General features: G+C 35.7%; 2 protein-coding genes and 1 pseudogene across 2 annotated transcripts; all 3 read right to left on the reverse strand.

The window, feature by feature from the left end:
• Positions 1 to 4908: 4908 nt before the first annotated feature.
• On the reverse strand, positions 4909 to 5894 carry LOC113288797 (histone H3.3). The gene is made up of 2 exons (XM_026537920.1): positions 5706 to 5894; positions 4909 to 5533 (listed from the first exon to the last, which is right to left on the reverse strand). The coding sequence occupies exons 1-2, from the start codon at positions 5775 to 5777 to the stop codon at positions 5195 to 5197; spliced, it is 411 nt and encodes a 136-aa protein (XP_026393705.1). The 5' UTR covers positions 5778 to 5894; the 3' UTR covers positions 4909 to 5194.
• Positions 5895 to 8952: 3058 nt separating this feature from the next.
• LOC113291290 lies at positions 8953 to 10676 on the reverse strand (annotated as a pseudogene).
• Positions 10677 to 10894: 218 nt separating this feature from the next.
• On the reverse strand, positions 10895 to 12679 carry LOC113288798 (histone H1-like). Its single transcript, XM_026537921.1, has 3 exons — positions 12385 to 12679; positions 11842 to 12288; positions 10895 to 11732 (listed from the first exon to the last, which is right to left on the reverse strand). The coding sequence occupies exons 1-3, from the start codon at positions 12583 to 12585 to the stop codon at positions 11115 to 11117; spliced, it is 1266 nt and encodes a 421-aa protein (XP_026393706.1). The 5' UTR covers positions 12586 to 12679; the 3' UTR covers positions 10895 to 11114.
• Positions 12680 to 18330: the final 5651 nt, after the last annotated feature.

Consider the following 18330-nt stretch of genomic DNA (forward strand, 5'->3'; position numbering starts at 1 on the left):
CTAACACACAGTCGGTAGGGTCCTATTCAAGAAATATGCCAAGTGTTAACTCTGGAAAATCAGGTTTCTGTGACATAAAGTCGGAACGGTACAATTTTAAGAATATGTCGACTAGAGGAAAGTCCGCAGGGTAGGTTATTGATTACCATGCTGGCCCTGGTTAATGTTTCACAGTCGCCATGGTTGTTATGAAAAGTCGGCATGATCTTCGTGTTACGATCTTGCCGACTAACAGTAAAATCTTAATGTCGGCATCATATTTCTCAAAAAACCCTGCCGACTAAAAACCCTGAAATTCATATTTTTCGATTTCTAACGTAATATAACAATCAAAAAACACAAAACAATAATGGGTTTGAGTTTATAAATAACTTACAGTCTTCTTTTCGCCGGTGGAGGGTTCTTCTCAACATTCTCAGGGATTGCATTCTCGGATTTACTCATTCCAACTTTTCCCTTACCTTTTTCCCCTGATTTGGATCTTTTGATGTTATCTGTTGAATCTTTATTTCTACTTGATCGTTTAGCATCAACCATTTTTGTAGAAAATTTAAATTGAAATTTTTGGTTGACTTTAGGTTGATGGAATAAGATGAAGGAAGGAGAAGAGCAGAGGGATTAGAAGAAGATTAAATGGTTTTTAGTTTTTAAGGTTTAGGGTTTAGTTTTTAGGTTAATTAGTACAGGGGTACTAAAGTAACTTCAACCCATTTGACCACCCCTTAGTAAGGGCACTAGGTTCATTTAAATTTGGGTATACCACAATTAATCTGGGTATGCCCCAATTTGGCGAAGTTAATTACCACAAAAAAATGATTAGATTAATTAATTTAGTTAGTTAATTAGATGATTAAAATTCTGAAATTAGGTTTTATTTTAGATTGATTTCATGGATTATGGGTTATTATTTTTGAGGAATTTTTTTCTTTTTGGAGAATTTTTTTAACAATGGAAGTGAAAGCACACTAGCCAAACACTTCTAAAAGAGGGATTGCAAAAACTACTGAGTGATTTCATACTCAAAATTAAAGAAGAAATCAAAACTTTCAGTTCTGAAAGTATGAAAAGTCGGCAAGGTCGACAAATTTGAAAGATGATGACTATAGGTAGTCGGTCTTGTAAATGGCATTTCCAAATATGAAAAGTCGGTGTGGTATTCAACTTAGGAAGACAACAACTACATCTAAACATGAAAAGTCGGCAAAGTCGTGGAACAAACACCTTGTCAGCTACATAACTGCAGATTCACAAATTCGATTTTTCTGACCTAATTTGACATGCAAACATAAAATTGAAGTACTGGAGTAAGTTTAAGTAGACCCTTACTTTCTCAATCACGTAATTTCTTTGGTTTCAGCGGCGTCGGTGCTTTCTTCTTCTTCAGCGGTTTTTGTGTTCCGCTTGTGTTGAATTACTTTTCTGAATACAGGGTCTTCAGTACTAGGTCTTCTATAAGTTTGTTTAACACGCGGCTTCATGTTTGAAGATTAATGGACGATAGAATTTTCGAATCGACGAGTTTTCGATTGAGGTGTGGTGGGAGAAGCCGGTATGGTAGAGGAGAAGAGGGAAGAGGAGAAGATGAAATGAAAATGAGTTGAAAAAACTGATTCGGGTAATAAGAATTATAATGGGAAAGGGTAGTTTTGTAGCTTCACCCATTAGACACCCCCCTTGGCCCTTAAAAAGAGTCCACTTAAACTCGGGCCGGGTATACCCAATTTGGACAGTATTTTTAAGGTTGGCTTTAAAGAGGGAGGATCCATGGACACTTTAAATGGACACTATCATACATGATTTTTGTCATTTTCGCCGCAAAACCCAAACGATGATGAATTTGAATCTAGTATTTTGGTGATACGTTTCACTTATAAGACTCTACATTCCTACCAAAAACGAGCACAATTTGAGACGTATAGCATCACCATCTATTCCTTTGAATATCAGTCGTTAAAAGTTAACGGTTGAAATTAAGATTCGTAGATGGTGAGGTTTGGTATCTCGAATTGTGCTCATTTTTTTTAGGAATGTAAAGTCTTATAAGAGGAACGTAACATCAAAATCTTAGATTCAATTTGATTATCATTTGGGTTTTGCGGTGAAAATGACCCAAATCATGCATGATAGTGTCCATCTAAAAGTGTCCATAGATCCTCCCTCGGCTTTAAATTCCCCATAAAAGACATGTTTCAGTGTTTCCCGGCCTTCACATCCAACTACCAGATGTGGTTCAATCATATCATTTTAAAAAAAAAAAAAGAATTCACATTCAATGCGAGAACCATATGGTACAAAGTGAATACACATCGTAGTCCCCCAAACAAGATATATTTAGGACATCATTTGGAACATTAAAATGATAATCAAGAGTGAGATATCTGAGCGTGAGAGACAGGAAAGGTATGGATTGATTGACTGATTGAATATAAGATACAAATGTTGGGGTCACGGAAAACAAGTCGTGATCTTTGTAAATTTCGTAGTGAGGGCCCGTGTCGGTGGTCAAGATTAATAGGGAAATGAACAAATAACAGTAGTAATGACATATATGCTCCCTCCGCATGACCAACAAAACCTATCTACATTGAACCGACTTTCATTGGGCCTGAGACATCAGGTTCGAGGTTGTCAGGCGGGCTCTTATACGTGCTTGTGCAAGTTATGATTGATTAGGAGGCAGGAAAATAGAGCATGGTCTTTGATTATTGCCTATACTACCACTAAAAGGGTGACTCTATACTGGTTTTTCAATGGTAGGTAATAATAACAGCAGCAAATCTTTTTCAAGAACTGGGAAAAAAAGCTTTAGATTGATCGAGTCTTTATTATACTAAGTGTTCAGTTAAACCACAAAACAAGGGCACGCCTAGGAAGCTATGGATCAACCAAACAACAACACACTGGCAGCAGTGGTTATGATTCCTTTAAAGGTTATGCATTTTTTTATTATGGGGATGAGCATGGGTAAGATGTATGTTTTTATTAGGATTTTAAGCTTTTTTCTACTTCCAGTTTCTGTTTCATACAACTTTCAAAAATGTATGCGTTCACACATAGGACATGAAGCTTTTCCAAGGTCAATGACCCCCCTAACAATTGGAAGTGGTGAAGTACTTATTGCTGTTATCTTTTAGGTTGGTTCTTGTGGTTGTAGAAGACTAATAGATTATGTCATTATGGAATAGGGGGTGGTATGACTTATGAGCAATGGGATATCTGTGACCTACTTGTAGCTGGATAATTATGGGATCAAAATGATTCTCAAGGAAAAAGAATTTGAACAAAATAATTAACTGCACTCTCGACATCCCCCTGCTCTCTAACTTATGAGCAAATTGCTGTGAAAAAGACTTACTTCTCTTCGAAGGGCTTGGCACAAAGATTAATAAAAAATATTGTACCACCCAAATGATTAAAACCCAGTCTGTTCAGAGCAACCCTGGCACAAAACTTTTCCGAGCAAATGAACCGCAAATGAGCACAGTATTGCACAATAAAAGGCAATGAGAAAATCAGCAGGTGAGCATTGAACAAGTGGAACAATGGAAGGTAATGAAAACAGCATTCACATGTTTACCAGCACCCAGACATTGAATAGTAGAAACTTGCATAAACCAACTTTGACATGCTAAAGGCTGGCCTTGGTTACACGCCACCTAAGAAGGATTATTATTGCCCCAGAAGGCAACAGAATTATGAAAAATGGCTTAGGAACTACAGAATGCAGCGCAAATATTGAAATGTCAACTTCCTTGGATGTTATTCACAGACAGTAAACTAATTCATAACTGAAGCCCTTCCTCAGCATAAAACCAATGCATAGATTGGCCTGGATGTATTCGGCATCATAAGTTGAGAATAACATTGCATTTGACAAAGTTAGTAAAAGGTTACACTGCACCCTCCCAAAACCCAATTGTATCAAGAAAAAATGGAAGATGAAATTCACTAACTTCAGAAACCCCGATACAACTGGGACTCTGACACAGACATACAGATTGCTAAGCATTGGGCTTCATCTAAAAAGGGCATGTAAACTGTGTAGTATAATGCAGAGCAAAATTGCAAAAACCCATCCAGTATCCTAATCAAAATGGATTGCAGCAATTAATCGTTGAGCAAAGACAAAACAATAATCTCATTCATCCAATTCAACAAATTGTAATAATGCTATGTAACTTATGAACAAATTGCTGTGGGAAAGATCCTATGAACTGGCAAATAACCTTTTCAGAGTTCCCCCAAAATGAACTGGCAATGAGGGCAGAAGGTAATGAAAGCAGCATCTGAGCATTGAACAATGAAAGGTAATGAAATCAGCATTCACATAGCAGCATTGACACGCTACAGGCTTGCCTTGGTTACACACCACCTACAGGGAGTAGGGAATATTGTCACAGAAGGCAATTGAATTATGGAAATTGGCCGAGGAACTACAGAATGCTGAGAAATCAGGATCAAAATACAACTGACTGTCATTCACGGACTCGAGTCTTATCCTAGCTTAGGCCTTCCCTGAAAACCAATCCATAGGTCAACCACAATGAATTCAGCATTCAACAAAATATCCAGCATTTATTAATAGGTTATACTCCCCCAATTGCATCAAAGAGCCAATGCAGAAAACCTACATGTTCATCATTAACAGCTTCAGAACACACAATACATCTAAACAATCAACAATACAACAACACATCTAGGACTCTGGGATACGAGATAAGTCTAAACAATCAACATTTCACAGATTGATTAGGTAATATGCAGAGCAATATGGCAAAAACCCATCCTGTAACTTAGTCAAATTGAATTCAAGTCAATCTTTCTCCAAGCAAAGACAGAACCATCTCATTCATCCAATTCAACATCTAACTCAACAAATTATAACCGACTAAAGCAACAAAGTATATCTGAAAGAAAAATTATCAGTAATGAATAGATTTCATTGATTATAATGAAAAATTCATACCACAAACTACATCTTAAAATTCATAAAACGAAAGATTGTCTTGATAAGAGTAAATTGCTTTATTTACAAAGCAAAAACAAATTCTCCATAACCCTAAAAAATCAAACCCTAGAAAACAGAACAATTAAAGAACTTAAGCCCTTTCACCACGAATACGCCTTGCTAACTGGATATCTTTAGGCATGATTGTGACTCTCTTAGCGTGAATTGACAGAACAATTAAAGAACTTAAGCCCTTTCACCACGAATACGCCTTGCTAACTGGATATCTTTAGGCATGATTGTGACTCTCTTAGCGTGAATTGCACACAAGTTAGTATCCTCGAACAATCCAACTAGATAAGCTTCAGCAGCCTCTTGAAGAGCAAGAACAGCGTGACTCTGGAATCGAAGATCTGTCTTGAAATCCTGAGCAATCTCACGAACCAACCTCTGGAAAGGCAACTTCCTGATCAAAAGCTCAGTACTCTTCTGGTATTTCCTGATCTCACGAAGAGCAACAGTTCCGGGACGGTAACGATGTGGCTTCTTAACACCTCCAGTTGTTGGTGCTGATTTCCTTGCAGCCTAACCAAAATCAAAACAAAACAAATCAATAAACCGCAAAAAAAAAATCAAATCAAATCAAAAACTAGAACAGAAAACCCTAAATCTAACAAAAGAAAGCCAAATCAGAACAGAAGAAAGCAGATTCAGAATCAGAAAGAGCTAGAGGAGAAGAGATGAAGAGATGGAATACCTTGGTGGCGAGTTGCTTCCTTGGAGCTTTACCTCCGGTGGACTTACGAGCGGTCTGCTTAGTACGAGCCATTCATGAAACGAAAACGAGATCTGAGAACTTTTTGAAAAGGAAGAGAGAAGAGAAATTAGGGGTTGAGAGAAGAGAAATTAGGGGTTTCTAATCTTTTTCTTTTGTGGATGAAAGGAGGTGGTACTTGTTGGTATTTATATTAGTATTTTTTAACCAAAACGTGGTCAAGGCGGTGGAGATGTATTTACCGACGTGGGATTGGTTTCTGGTTTGAGAGAAAACACAAAATCTGTATGCTCTGAATGCTGCGCTCTCATTGGTTGGTTTTGTATTCATACGGATTGGTAACTCAAACAAACAAAAATAAGGAGTATTTGTGTTTTCTCTAGTTTCTTTTTGGGTACAATTATTGTCGAGCTCTGGGAACCGACCAACTAAAGGGATCTAAAAGGAATCAGAATAGCATCAATTGTTGTTTATAATCTGTAAGCTGTCGGTTGCAGAAAACCGACAACTTCCTATTAACTGTCTAATACTATTTGCTTATAATCATAAGGGGTAACTGAAGTTGAACCGTTTTTTTGGTGACTACTCAAAAATGGTGGGGGACACTCTCCATTTTTTGGGTGGATATTATAAGTAATAATGAGTCACCCCTTATCTAAGTTTTTTTTAATACCAAACTTGTCCTTTGTAATTGAATTAGTTAGTGTAATGATTAATTGGTGTTAATGTAATGATTAATTAGTGAGGTTAAGATTATTTAATTTGGTGTTTTAAAAGAACAATTTTTGAGAAGAAGGGTTTTTTTTTTGTTTTTTTTTTATAAGATGGTTGATTTCGAAATGAAGGTTTTGGGTATTTAGGTATATTTCAAATTTAGTTAATGTTGCTTGAATTGGCAAAAATCTTTCGAAAAAATGAAAAATTTATAAACTGATTTTGACCATGGAAATAGAGTTCGGCTAGGACATCTGAAGAACAGATAGCCGAACTCATCTGCAAGTGTAGTTCGGCTAATAGTTCTGAAAACACAGGTAGCTGAACTCAGCTTTAATGGAATTTTTGCTTTCAGAAAAAAGTTCGGCTAGGAAAAAAAGTTGCAACGTAACCGAACCACAGGTTCGGCCGGGAAAAAAAAATTCGACGAAACCGAACTCAATATATATGTTTTCAGAGAAAAGTTCGGTTAGGAGAAAAAAATTGCGACGTAACCGAACTAAAAGTTCGGCTAGGAGAAAAAGGAAAAAAAAAAGTTGCGACGTAATCGAACTGAAAGTTCGGCTAGGAAAAAATTTTTGCGAGGTAACCGAACTTTTCTCTGAAAGAAAAAACTCCATTAAAACTGATATCAGCTAGTTCGACAAACTGTTTCACATAATTCCTAGCCGAACGTCTCTCTGTAACTTCCATTTTCAACTCATTTTAATGATTACTTCTCATTTTTTCAACGGAAAACGAATGCAAAGTAATGGGTTTGTTATAATTTTGATTTTGATTTTGTTTTGTTAATGACGTAAATTGAGCTATATATAGAGGTGGCGGTGGTGGTGATTTGAGGTGGTCGGTGGTGGTGGTCGGTGGTGGTTGGCGGTGGTGAGCGGCGGTGGTGATGGGAGGAGGTGATCATATATATATATAGGTGGTGGTGATGGGAGGAGGTGGTTATATATATATAGGTGAAGAGTAGGTTAGTCATTTCCACACTTTAGGACACCCCTTATAAGTATAGGGTAGACATTCCTATCACAAAGTAGTCTCCCACCATTTTTGAGTAGTCCCCAAAAAAAAAGGTTCCTGAAGTTTGAGCCTGTGGAAGCTACTAGCCCCTCACTGGTTCCAACTATTCGTCATGTCACAAGACAACAGGTCCTGAGTCTCCTGGCTCTTGACCAACCGGTCTCTCTGGGAAAAAATTGGTTAATTACTTGAAATTGTGAACTTCACTGATTTTAGTTTTCTCGAATAGCTTTTAATTTGATACTTGATAGTGGGGTTTGCAGGTGCTCATTGCAATTGGAACCTTGGTGTTCTGAAGAAAGCAATGGGAACCTTGGTGTTCATTGCAGGTGCTCGTGGCACCATCCCCTGTTGTATGAACTAAAAGATACTAGCAAGACATAGAGAATCGCTCAAAATGAAGCCTTGGCAATGGAATGGACAATAATGAGAACCCTATGTACAATTTCAAGGCTCGCGTGTATGTAATGCTATTTTGCTGGTGCTTATACCAGGCTGGTATGCAGTTGCAAGTATATCATGGTGTTTCAACAACACTCAACAAGCTAGATATTATAGATCATATAGCTAATTTTGTAGATAAATCTACTTGGAGTGGTCTTGTTGAATGACCACCACCTTCTGCAATCAAAACTCAATTTTACCTGCTCTATTTGTTTCCTCAGCTTACTTGTTGTTGATTGCCATTCACTAATATGCCCCATATTGGTGAATCTCACCTTAGCAATGGGATTCCTGTCACACCATCCCCTTTTCTATGAACCAAAAGATACTAGTAAGTAGTAGTAAGTATAGAGAATCGCTCAAACTGAAGCCTTGGCAGTGGAATGGACATAAATGAAAACCGCAGGTACAATTTCTGCGTAAGTTATGTGTACGTAATGCTATCTTGTTGGTGTTATCCCAGGTTGGTATGCTGTTGCAAGTAAGGAAAACTGTTGGCAACAAGTCATTATTGGCATCTAATTTTTTCATTGAAAGTTCTACATACTTGAATTGATTTTTTAGGTGAAATCAAAATTATCCATACTAGTCTTCTTTTCTTTTTTAACGAGAAAGAGCAAATTTGTCCAGGATAAATCAACTACTGACACTGCTTTTCTGCAGCTGCATATGCCAGATACAAAAAACCTACCCACAAAAATAAAGGACGCCATATCTGTCAAGCTCTTTAAATTCAGATAACGTTTTGATAAAATCCTAACAATAATCCAGGGGCCAAAGATGAGTCAAAATTCGATTATGGACACCGGCCAAGAGAGTATTACATCCCACTCACTGTGCTTCAGCAACACTCAACAAGCTAGACATTATAGCTAATATAGCTGATCTTTTACATAAATCCACTTGGAGAGGTCTTGTAACTCTTGTTGAATGACCACCACCTTCCACAATCACAACTCACTCTTATCTACTCTATTTGCTTCCTCAGCTTACTTCTTGTTGGTAGACACTGGATATGACCCATATGCGGCGGGAACAGCAGTGTATATGCTTAAGTCCTGAGCCACCCAGGTGCAGCATGTCTGCAGTCATATACTTGTCCTCCATTGTATGCTGCACCACGACTGGCTACTAGGATCAGCTCTCATCTGCTTGTTTGCTGGATTACAATCCCAAGAAAGACAAACAGTCTGTTTGGTTTCCAATCAACTTTCCCAATGCAGCACTGCTTCCTCAGCATTGTTTCTATTAGCGAACCGTATGCATCCACATCCTTTGCCAAGAGATATCCTAAGATTTTTAACAGATGTAATCTAACCATACTGAGAAAAGGTTTGCGTTAGGTCTCCATCAGTGATAGTGGAATCAAGCCCCGAACGAATATTGTTATGTTAGTTGAATCACCATCATGGTGTGATACACCATTTGAAGCATAACCACCTTGTGAAGACTATTGCTGTTGATAAGCAGCTGACTTCCTTGAGGTTGCGGACCTATGCGTATGGCTCTACTTGAACAATACACACTGTTCATTTCATTCATGGCACATGTCGTCTTACTATCATCACCTAATCTCAATAATCCATAACCTTTCGAAATACCTGCTGTATTTCCATCAATAACAACTTTTGCTCCTTTTATAAATGTGCATCTAGAGGCAAAAGTCTCCTGCAATACTGTATCAGTAACATCTGAAGCCAAACCACCAACAAATATAGACTTGTCAGAACTTGCATCTGAATGCTTGTCGCCCATGCAAAACGATGCCCAGTTCAAGCGGAGGGGCTGTTCTGCATTCAAAATTGGCGTGCCACTGTAGTCCTGCAACACCTATTCAGCTGTGACACGAGTGGCGAATTCAACAATTCCTCAGACATCGAAATCTGCTTATTAAGGGTTACCTTAATGTTGATAACCTCCCCAGTATGAACATAATTCTCATCCATCCAATAATGAAGGTCACTACTCCATATTGTTTTGTTCTCTTCTGAAGAAGAAAAAGATTCTTCAATATGTCGTTGCTGTTGTTGATGGTAGAACCCCATAATATGAGTCGGATAATGTTGAGATATCATCTGATGAGGCATCACCATTGTTGCAGCATCACCAGGATATTGCATTGGATGTATCCATTGCTGTGGTTGTTGTTGCTGTTATGGATCAATAATGTTTGTTACTTGCTGCTGCATCATTCTTTTTTCGACTTGCATATCTTTAACTAATAGGTACTCCTTGATTGTGATCCTATTTACAAAAGTAAATGCAGTAAATCGTAAACAAAATCTTGAAAAATGTTTGCTTTCTTCCATTATGCAAAACAGGAGAGTTGCAGGATTATTTAGATTCTTGGCAAAGCAATGGACAATATATTGGAACTTCATATAAAATTGCAAGGTTTATGTATTGCTAGTTTGCTGGTGCTATCCCTGTGGTTATTCAATATCAAGTAGTGAGAAATGTCAGTAACATCTCATAGTTATTTCATATCTATATTTCCATCAACAGTCAAGTGGCTTGAATTGGTAACATTTGATGAGACATCACCATTGTTGCAGCACCAACAGGATATTGTATTGAATGTGTCCATTGCTGTGGTTGTTGTTGGAACTGTTTTTGTTGCTTGCTGCTGCATCATTCTTTTCTCGGATACCTGAATTGACAAGCAGCATATCTTTTACTAATAATTACTCCTTGATTGTGATCTTACTTACAATAGGTAATGGCAGTAAATGTAGAATCGTAAGCAAAATCTTGAAAAATGTTTCTTTCTTCCATTAATACAAAAACAAGAGTTACAGGACACTACTAAATCCTGGCCAAGCAATGTGACAACACATTGGAAATTATATAAGAGATTTCAAGGTTTATGCATTTGCTGGTGTTATCCAGTTGTTTTTGCAGTCTCAAGTAGTGAGAAATGTCTCATAGTTATGGTAACAATATTCCCATTAACAGTTGGTGACTTCAATTGGAATGCAGCAGATCTTTCGTTATTAGTGAACATTATACCTTGATTGTGAAATTACATATCATAAGTAGTCCATTGAAATGTAGAACCGTAAACAGAATCTTGAAAATTGTTTACCTTCTTCCATTAATACTAAACAAGAGTTGCAGGACTAAACAACAATTAAGGACGAAAACAGACTAATATATATGTATTTGACATCTACAACCACAGACTAAAAACTAAGAACACATAAACAATCTGATTTAAGCTCTTCTAGCTCTCTTAGCTGCAGGAGATTTGATGGACTTGGGTTGTTTAGGTTTAACATGAGTAGCTGCCTTTGCCTTCCTCTTAAGATCAACTTTCTTTGCAGCAACAGCAGCAGGCTTCTTCAAACCTGCTTTCTTAGCAACAACGCCAGCAGGCTTCTTCACAGCTGCTGCTTTCTTAGCAACAACACTAGCAGGCTTCTTCTTCAACCCAGCTTTCTTTGCAACAGCAGCTGCAGGCTTCTTCAAACCAGCTTTCTTAGCAACAGCAGTTGCAGCCTTCTTCTTTGTAGGAGCCGCAGTAGTTGCAGGTTTCTTTCCAGCCTTGGCTTTTGGAACAGCAGCAGCTTTAGGTTTAGTTTCTGGTTTCTTCTTCTCAGCAACAGCTTTAGGAGCAGCTTTAACTTCTTTCTTTGCTGCATCAGAAAGCTTGAAAGAAGCTTTAACCTTGATCAATTTCTCACTAGCAACACATTTCTTCAATTGAACAGCCAAAAGTTTCTTATAGTTTTCAGGCAAAATTTTACTGTGTTTCTCTTCCATGTACTTAGCAATTGCAATTGGACTTGACCCAGATCTCTCTTTCAAAGCCAGTATAGCTTCCTTAATCATCTGCAAACAAAACCCCCAAAAAAAATTAATCCAGATTTCAATACCACCAAGATCTATTCGTATAGAACATAAGAAATGGGGGAAAAAATCTAGGGTCGTGTTTATATACCTGAAAGTAAGTAGGATGAGAAGGATCAGAAGCCTTAGCAGATACTGGTTTCTTCCCCTTTGGAACAACCTTGGCAGATGCAGATTTGATTGATTTCACCTGCTTAGGTTTAACTCCTGCAGCAGTTTTCTTCTTCAAAGGAGCACCAACTTTCTTAGGTGCAGCTTTCTTAACACCTCTAGATTTGGAAACAGCAGCAGCAGATTTGACTGGTTTCTTCTTCCCAGCACCAGCAGATTTCACAGCTTTCTTTGCACCATCAGAAAGTTTGAAAGAAGCCTTGACCTTAGTCAATTTCCCATTAGCAGTACAGTTTTTTAATTGAACCCCTAACATCTTGTTGAAATTTGATGGTAAATCTTTGTGTTTCTCTGAAATGAACTTAGCAATAGCATGAGGACTAGATCCACTCTTCTCATTCAATGCTACCAAAGCTTCCTTAATCATCTACATCATAAACACACCAAATCCCCAAATTAAAAACAAACCCTAGATTAAAAAAATACCAAAAATGAAATAAGATTCCAGAGTTGATGGTTTTACCTCAAAGTAACTTGGATGAGAAGAAGCAGCCTTAGGAGCTCTGGGTTTCTTCTCTTTCACTGGTTTCTCTGGTTTCTCAGCACCTTCGGTTGCAACAGGTGCTTCTTCTTCTGGTTGTGGTTGTTGTTGTTGTTGTTCAACTACCTCCTCCATTGCTGGTGCTGCGTTCAGATCTTCTACTTGTTGTTGTTGTTCAGACATTTTCTCTTGAAACTATTGAAAAGAATTATTTGAAGATTTTTTTTTTCCTCTGTATCTAAGAAGAATTGATTAGTGCAGAAAGTTTGGGCGTGAAATTTTTTCATTTCGATGGGTTGGTATTTATGATAAGTTTAGAGTTTGGCGTTACAAATGAGATTCTGGTATCTGATTGGTTGCTTAAGAGTGTTTCGGATGGCGATCCTAGTACATATGAGTTCTGAGATGTGATTGGTTGTTAGACCTCATGCGGATCGCTAATATTTTCAAAATACCAATCTTGACCGTTTATGGTTTTTAAGGAATTGTCCGTTGGATGGACTAGATTGTTGGTGATATGAAAGAGGCTCTTTTAGGTTTTGTTTTTGCTTTTGCTTTTTTTTTCTTGGGGTGTGCTTCCTTCATGGATTTGAAGTGAATTTTGTTAGTGATTTACTTGTTTTAAGAGGTTTAGGTTTCACGAGGTTGAAGATAATAGAGATGGCATTAGATTAAGCTCCTATTTGCCTAATTCCATTAATATTTTGTAAAGAAATTTGATCAAAAGATAGCATAGTCTAGTTTGTTGTTGTTTTTTCATCTTTTAAGGTGTATCAATGATTCAATATGTGTTCTTCAATTTTAAACCAGGCACAATAAGCAAATATCTTTTAATTCTTTTCGACTATCCTTGAGACCATCATCTTTAAATAAGTGTTTCATTGAGTTGAGTTGTGATTAAAAGCACCAAGAGAGTCGAATATTCTAGATAAGTTTTATAACTTTTACTAAGAATTGTCTACCGAGGCATAAAAATTATACTAGACAGAAAAAAGAAAAATAAAGTAAAAGCATTCGAGCATAACATGCTTATAGAAAATATATTATGTGAGCGACTTGTGTCTAAATATAATTTCTAGATCAACCAATAAGAGCTTTTAAGCAACTCAATAACATCAAAAGAAACTTGAAACCAACAACCAAATAATGATCACGATGTATATGATGATTTTTTGTTTTCTTGTTCTTTCCACTAAAATACAAATGCTTCATTCATAAAAATTTGATTGTTGATTACAAGTGAATAAAAATGATTCTCAAAACAACGCATAACAATAGGTATTCAACCAGTAACCTGACAAGAGAAAGAATGAAAAGTCGTACGAGTATCATCTTTGTGTAGTCGAAAGAGAGAGGGGTATTGGTTTTCTTGGAGAAAAATCTGACCATTTTGATAGAAGTTATTTTCTCGAAGATATCGTAAGCGGAAATCCTTGATCCTAATGTTTTTGAAGAAACAAAGTTTTCCGCCAATAGTTAAATTTCTTGAACCCATCATAATCGAACCAAAAACCATGAATGAACACCACTAAAATGCAAGAAGGAGTGAAAATCTACTTAATTATTAATTTCATTTTAAAATGTCTATTTAAAAATCTTTTATAACTATGTAAACCTAAGAACTTGGTCGTCCTAGTGCCTATACAAGGAACACAATATACATCAGTATCGATCTTAAAGAATTCACAACTCATTAGATAAAAAGCTTGATGAAGAAACCATGACTTTTGTTCCGAGGTATACCATTCTAAGAGGATTGTTTGTTTTATGCATCAATATCAAGAAAATAAACATATCATGTAAATAAAAACTAGTTTTTAATAGATTATTTCATATAATATATATTAAAACAATCTTCTAACTTCCCTTATTAACGTTACTATTACAATTATTTTGTTTTATTTAAATTAGGAATGAGTTTTTTCCTTCTAGTTTGTTATATTTAACATATGATCTCGTTTCATTTCACGGGGAGTTATTCTTTTTGTTTTGTTTTGATTGAGTAAGAATTTTATAACAAACTTAAATCAGTCAAATATACATGGTAATGTTAAACTTAATTAACAAGTTGTTACTATAACTAAAGAATTTTAGTTTACCATCTCCATCTACTTATGACTCCTAATTCCCAACTTAACATCATATAAGGTAAATTTCCGCAAACTAACGTGTATGTGACAGACAAAAGACTTGCATGTGGTGTATACACACTTACAAAGTCCAACCTAACCTAATCCACACTCTAATCAAGTCAATTAACAGAGTACAACTATGTGCACCCAGGGATGCCATTCTTACAACACTAAAAGATTGGACTTATGTTGATTAGAGCTGCAAAGAAAAATTAAAAAAATTACTTTTGAAAATAACTTACTTTCTTGATGGTACGAAGAGAAGGTTCTCTGTAGCCATCAAACGTGCCAAATGCTATTTCATAGTTAGCCTCTTTATTGCTATTCTTTCTGCGATATTTAATTACTTCGCTCATGTTTGATGCCTAAAAAACGAAATTGGTTTACAATTTCTTCGAATCGAGATTCAAATTGACATAATCGAAAAAAATGATCAAAAAAATTCCTTCATATACAATCAGACAAACAGATTCTTAATTCGAAATTATTTAAAAAAATTATTCGATCAATCAAATGATTTGAATTCTAAACGGATTGTAGGAGCAGAGAGAAACGGGTAACTATTAAATGATGATAATTTTCATTTATTTTCAATAAATTTATCAAAGTACAAGCAATTCTTACCCAATTTCTAAGCGATACTGATTGTAATCATACCCAATTTACTAATTTGATCTATTACATAATCTAATTACAAGTTATTTGATTTCTGCGAAGATATTTGATTGATCAATCAATCAATAAAAAACAAAGATATTACCTTACTCAGCGACTCAATCGATCTCATTTTCATTCCTTCCCGTGAATTAGTAATATTGCAAAGAGATAAAAAAAAAAAAAAAAAAACGACAACAATTTGGTGGTGATAAAGAAAACGAAAGTGGAAGATTTATTAGAAGTGGTGGTGATGTTTATGAAGAGGGATGGTGGTGATGAAGAAAAATAAAGTGGGAGATTTATTAGAAGTAGTGGTAATGTTTATGGAGAGGGATTTTGCAGTCACGGAGGCGGAGATAGATAAGTGAACCCTGATAATATGAAGGTCTTTTAAGATCTATGGTCTTTAATCAAAAGCAAAAAAAAGATAAGATCTATGGTCCTAAATAATCTTTCTTGGCTTCAAATATCAGTTTCCTTACCTACACCCAATGTAGGTTAAATCTACAAGACACTATTAGATGCTGGATTTAACATCTCTTTATAGTTAAAAAAAATGACTTACTCCGATAATAAATTAGTTGTTTACTCATGCTTCCACAAGAAAACAAAAAAAAATTGTACCCGGTCTTCGCTGCTTAAAGAAAACTGGCGAGTAATGCCATGAAATGAGTATGTCGATTTTATTTATTTTTATAGTTCAATTCTTCTAAGATTAAAATAGCTTCATTTGGCTGATTAAATGAACACTTAACAAAAAGATTAAGTGAACACTTAAAATAGCTTCCTCTGTTTTGTATTTTTTTTTTTATCTATCATCTTAAAAACATTCCTAAATCCCATCTAAGACAAGTAAAAATTCCTCGCCTTAAATTTACAATAAAAAAGAAAAAAAAAACGACAACAATTTGGTGGTGATGAAGAAAAAGAAAGTGGGAGATTTATTAGAAGTGATGGTGATGTTTATGGAGAGGGATGGTGGTGATGAAGACAAGAAAGTGGGAAATTTATTAGAAGTGGTGGTGATGTTTATGGAAATGGATTTTGCAGTCACGGAGGCGGAGATAGAAAAGTGAACCCTGATAATGTGAAGGTCTTTTAAGATCTATGGTCTTTAGTTAAAAGAAGAAGAAAAAAAAAGGATAAGATCTACGGTCCTAAATACTCTTTCTTGGCTTCAAACATTAATTTTCTTACCTACACCCAATGTAAGTTAAAGCTACAAGACGTTGTTAGACGTTGGATTTAACATCTCTTTACAGTTAAAAAGATGACTTACTCTGTTAGTACATTAGTTGTTTACTCATGCTTCCACAAGAAAAAAAAATGTACCCGGTCTTCGCTGCTTAAAGATAACTGGTGAGAAATACTATGAAATGAGTATGTCGATTTTATTTATTTTGTATAGTTCCATTCTTCTAAGATTGAAATAGTTTCATTTGGGCGATTAACTGAACACTTAACGAAAAGATTATGTAACATGCACCTTTTGTTTTATGTTTTTTTTTATCTATCATCTTAAAGATATTCCTAAATCCCAAATAAGACAAGTAAAAATTCCTCGCGTTAAATTTCCAAAAAAATAAAAAAAAATAAACTGAATATCAAAATATGAAGAGCGGGATTCAAAAAAGCTATTTTAGTTCAGAAAATTCCATTGATGAAGTTAAGTACTTAAATTAACAGACTAATTAGCCACATACCTAACATCTGGACTTGAATTATACCTACATCCTCGGACACCTTGTGGGTTATCTTTTAAGCCCCTTCCTCCGTTGTAACTTAATTGTCCAATGCTCTAGAGGTTGTTTCTCAGTACTCTCCCATTCTACTTTTTCCGCAGCTGTTAATTCATCATAATTAAACTTCACAATGGGGTATAAAAATCCTTTATGTTTGTTCCACAATCGAGGTAAGATTTGACTTATCTTCAGGAGACCTACATATGGTGAACCATATTCACAAGTGATGGTTCTATCTGAAAGCAAAAACAAATAAGTCAAATCCAACCAAAAATTATCTTGGTAGTAAGCATAGAATAGCCCCAACAAAAAGGGAAAATCTCAAGCATATAATTACACTGGTGAATTATATAAAAAGGCATAACTTCTACTTACAATGCATATCCCCCTACGTCTGGATCCCAGAGGGATGTATATGTGAAATGTTCTCTTCATCCAAGTGATAGCATCAGCAAGTTGCAGAGGTTTGTTACAATTTATTTCTTTTAGAATATTTAAAGCAACCGCCCTGAACACCCCCGAGGGATTAGAAGTGGTGGTGATGTTTATGGAGAGGAATTTTGCAGTCACGGAGACGGAGATAGAGAAGTGAACCCTGATAATATGAAGGTCTTTTAAAATCTATGGTCTTTATTCAAAAGAAGAAGAAAAATGATAATATATACGGTCCTAGATACTCTTTCCTGGCTTCAAACATCAACTTTCTTACCTACACCCAATGTGGGTTAAAGCTACAAGACATTATTAGACGCTGGATTTAACATCTCTTTATAGTTAAAAAGATGAATTACTCTGTTAGTACATTATTTATTTACTCATGCTTCCACAAGAAAACAAAAAAAAATGTTGGAAAGGGTTGGTACTCTTCTCGGCAATTGTGAGGTGAGTATACCGCAAATGTGAATGTCAGTATTACCCGGTCTTCGATGTTTAAAGATAACTCGCGAGTAATAATATGAAATGAGTATGTCGATTTTTTTTAAATTTTTTTTTATTCTTCTAAGATTAAAATAGCTTCATTTGGCCGATTAAGTGAACACTTAACGAAAATATTATGTAACATGCACCTTTGTTTTGTATATTTTTTTTTATCTATCGTCTTTTGCTAATTACAATGTAAAATACTAAAGTTTACACTAAATTCTTCATACATTTTGTTAGACACAACATGATTTGGTGAGTTTGGTCTTTGAACATGAATTATGTTTTTTTTTGGTCGGCCTCCTACTGCTGCAGCAGTAATCTAGTTTAACATATTGTTAGATGGAATCCTAGGAAGTATACTAACAAACAATACGACAGAAGTGTAATCGCTAATGATGTTCCAATAATTAGTACTATTACAATTGATCTCACTTAAGTTAAGATAAGAAATCGAAACCCTAGAAATGAGACTA

Source organism: Papaver somniferum, chromosome 6 (assembly GCF_003573695.1).
Source record: "Papaver somniferum cultivar HN1 chromosome 6, ASM357369v1, whole genome shotgun sequence".
Classification (NCBI taxonomy): Eukaryota; Viridiplantae; Streptophyta; class Magnoliopsida; order Ranunculales; family Papaveraceae; genus Papaver; species Papaver somniferum.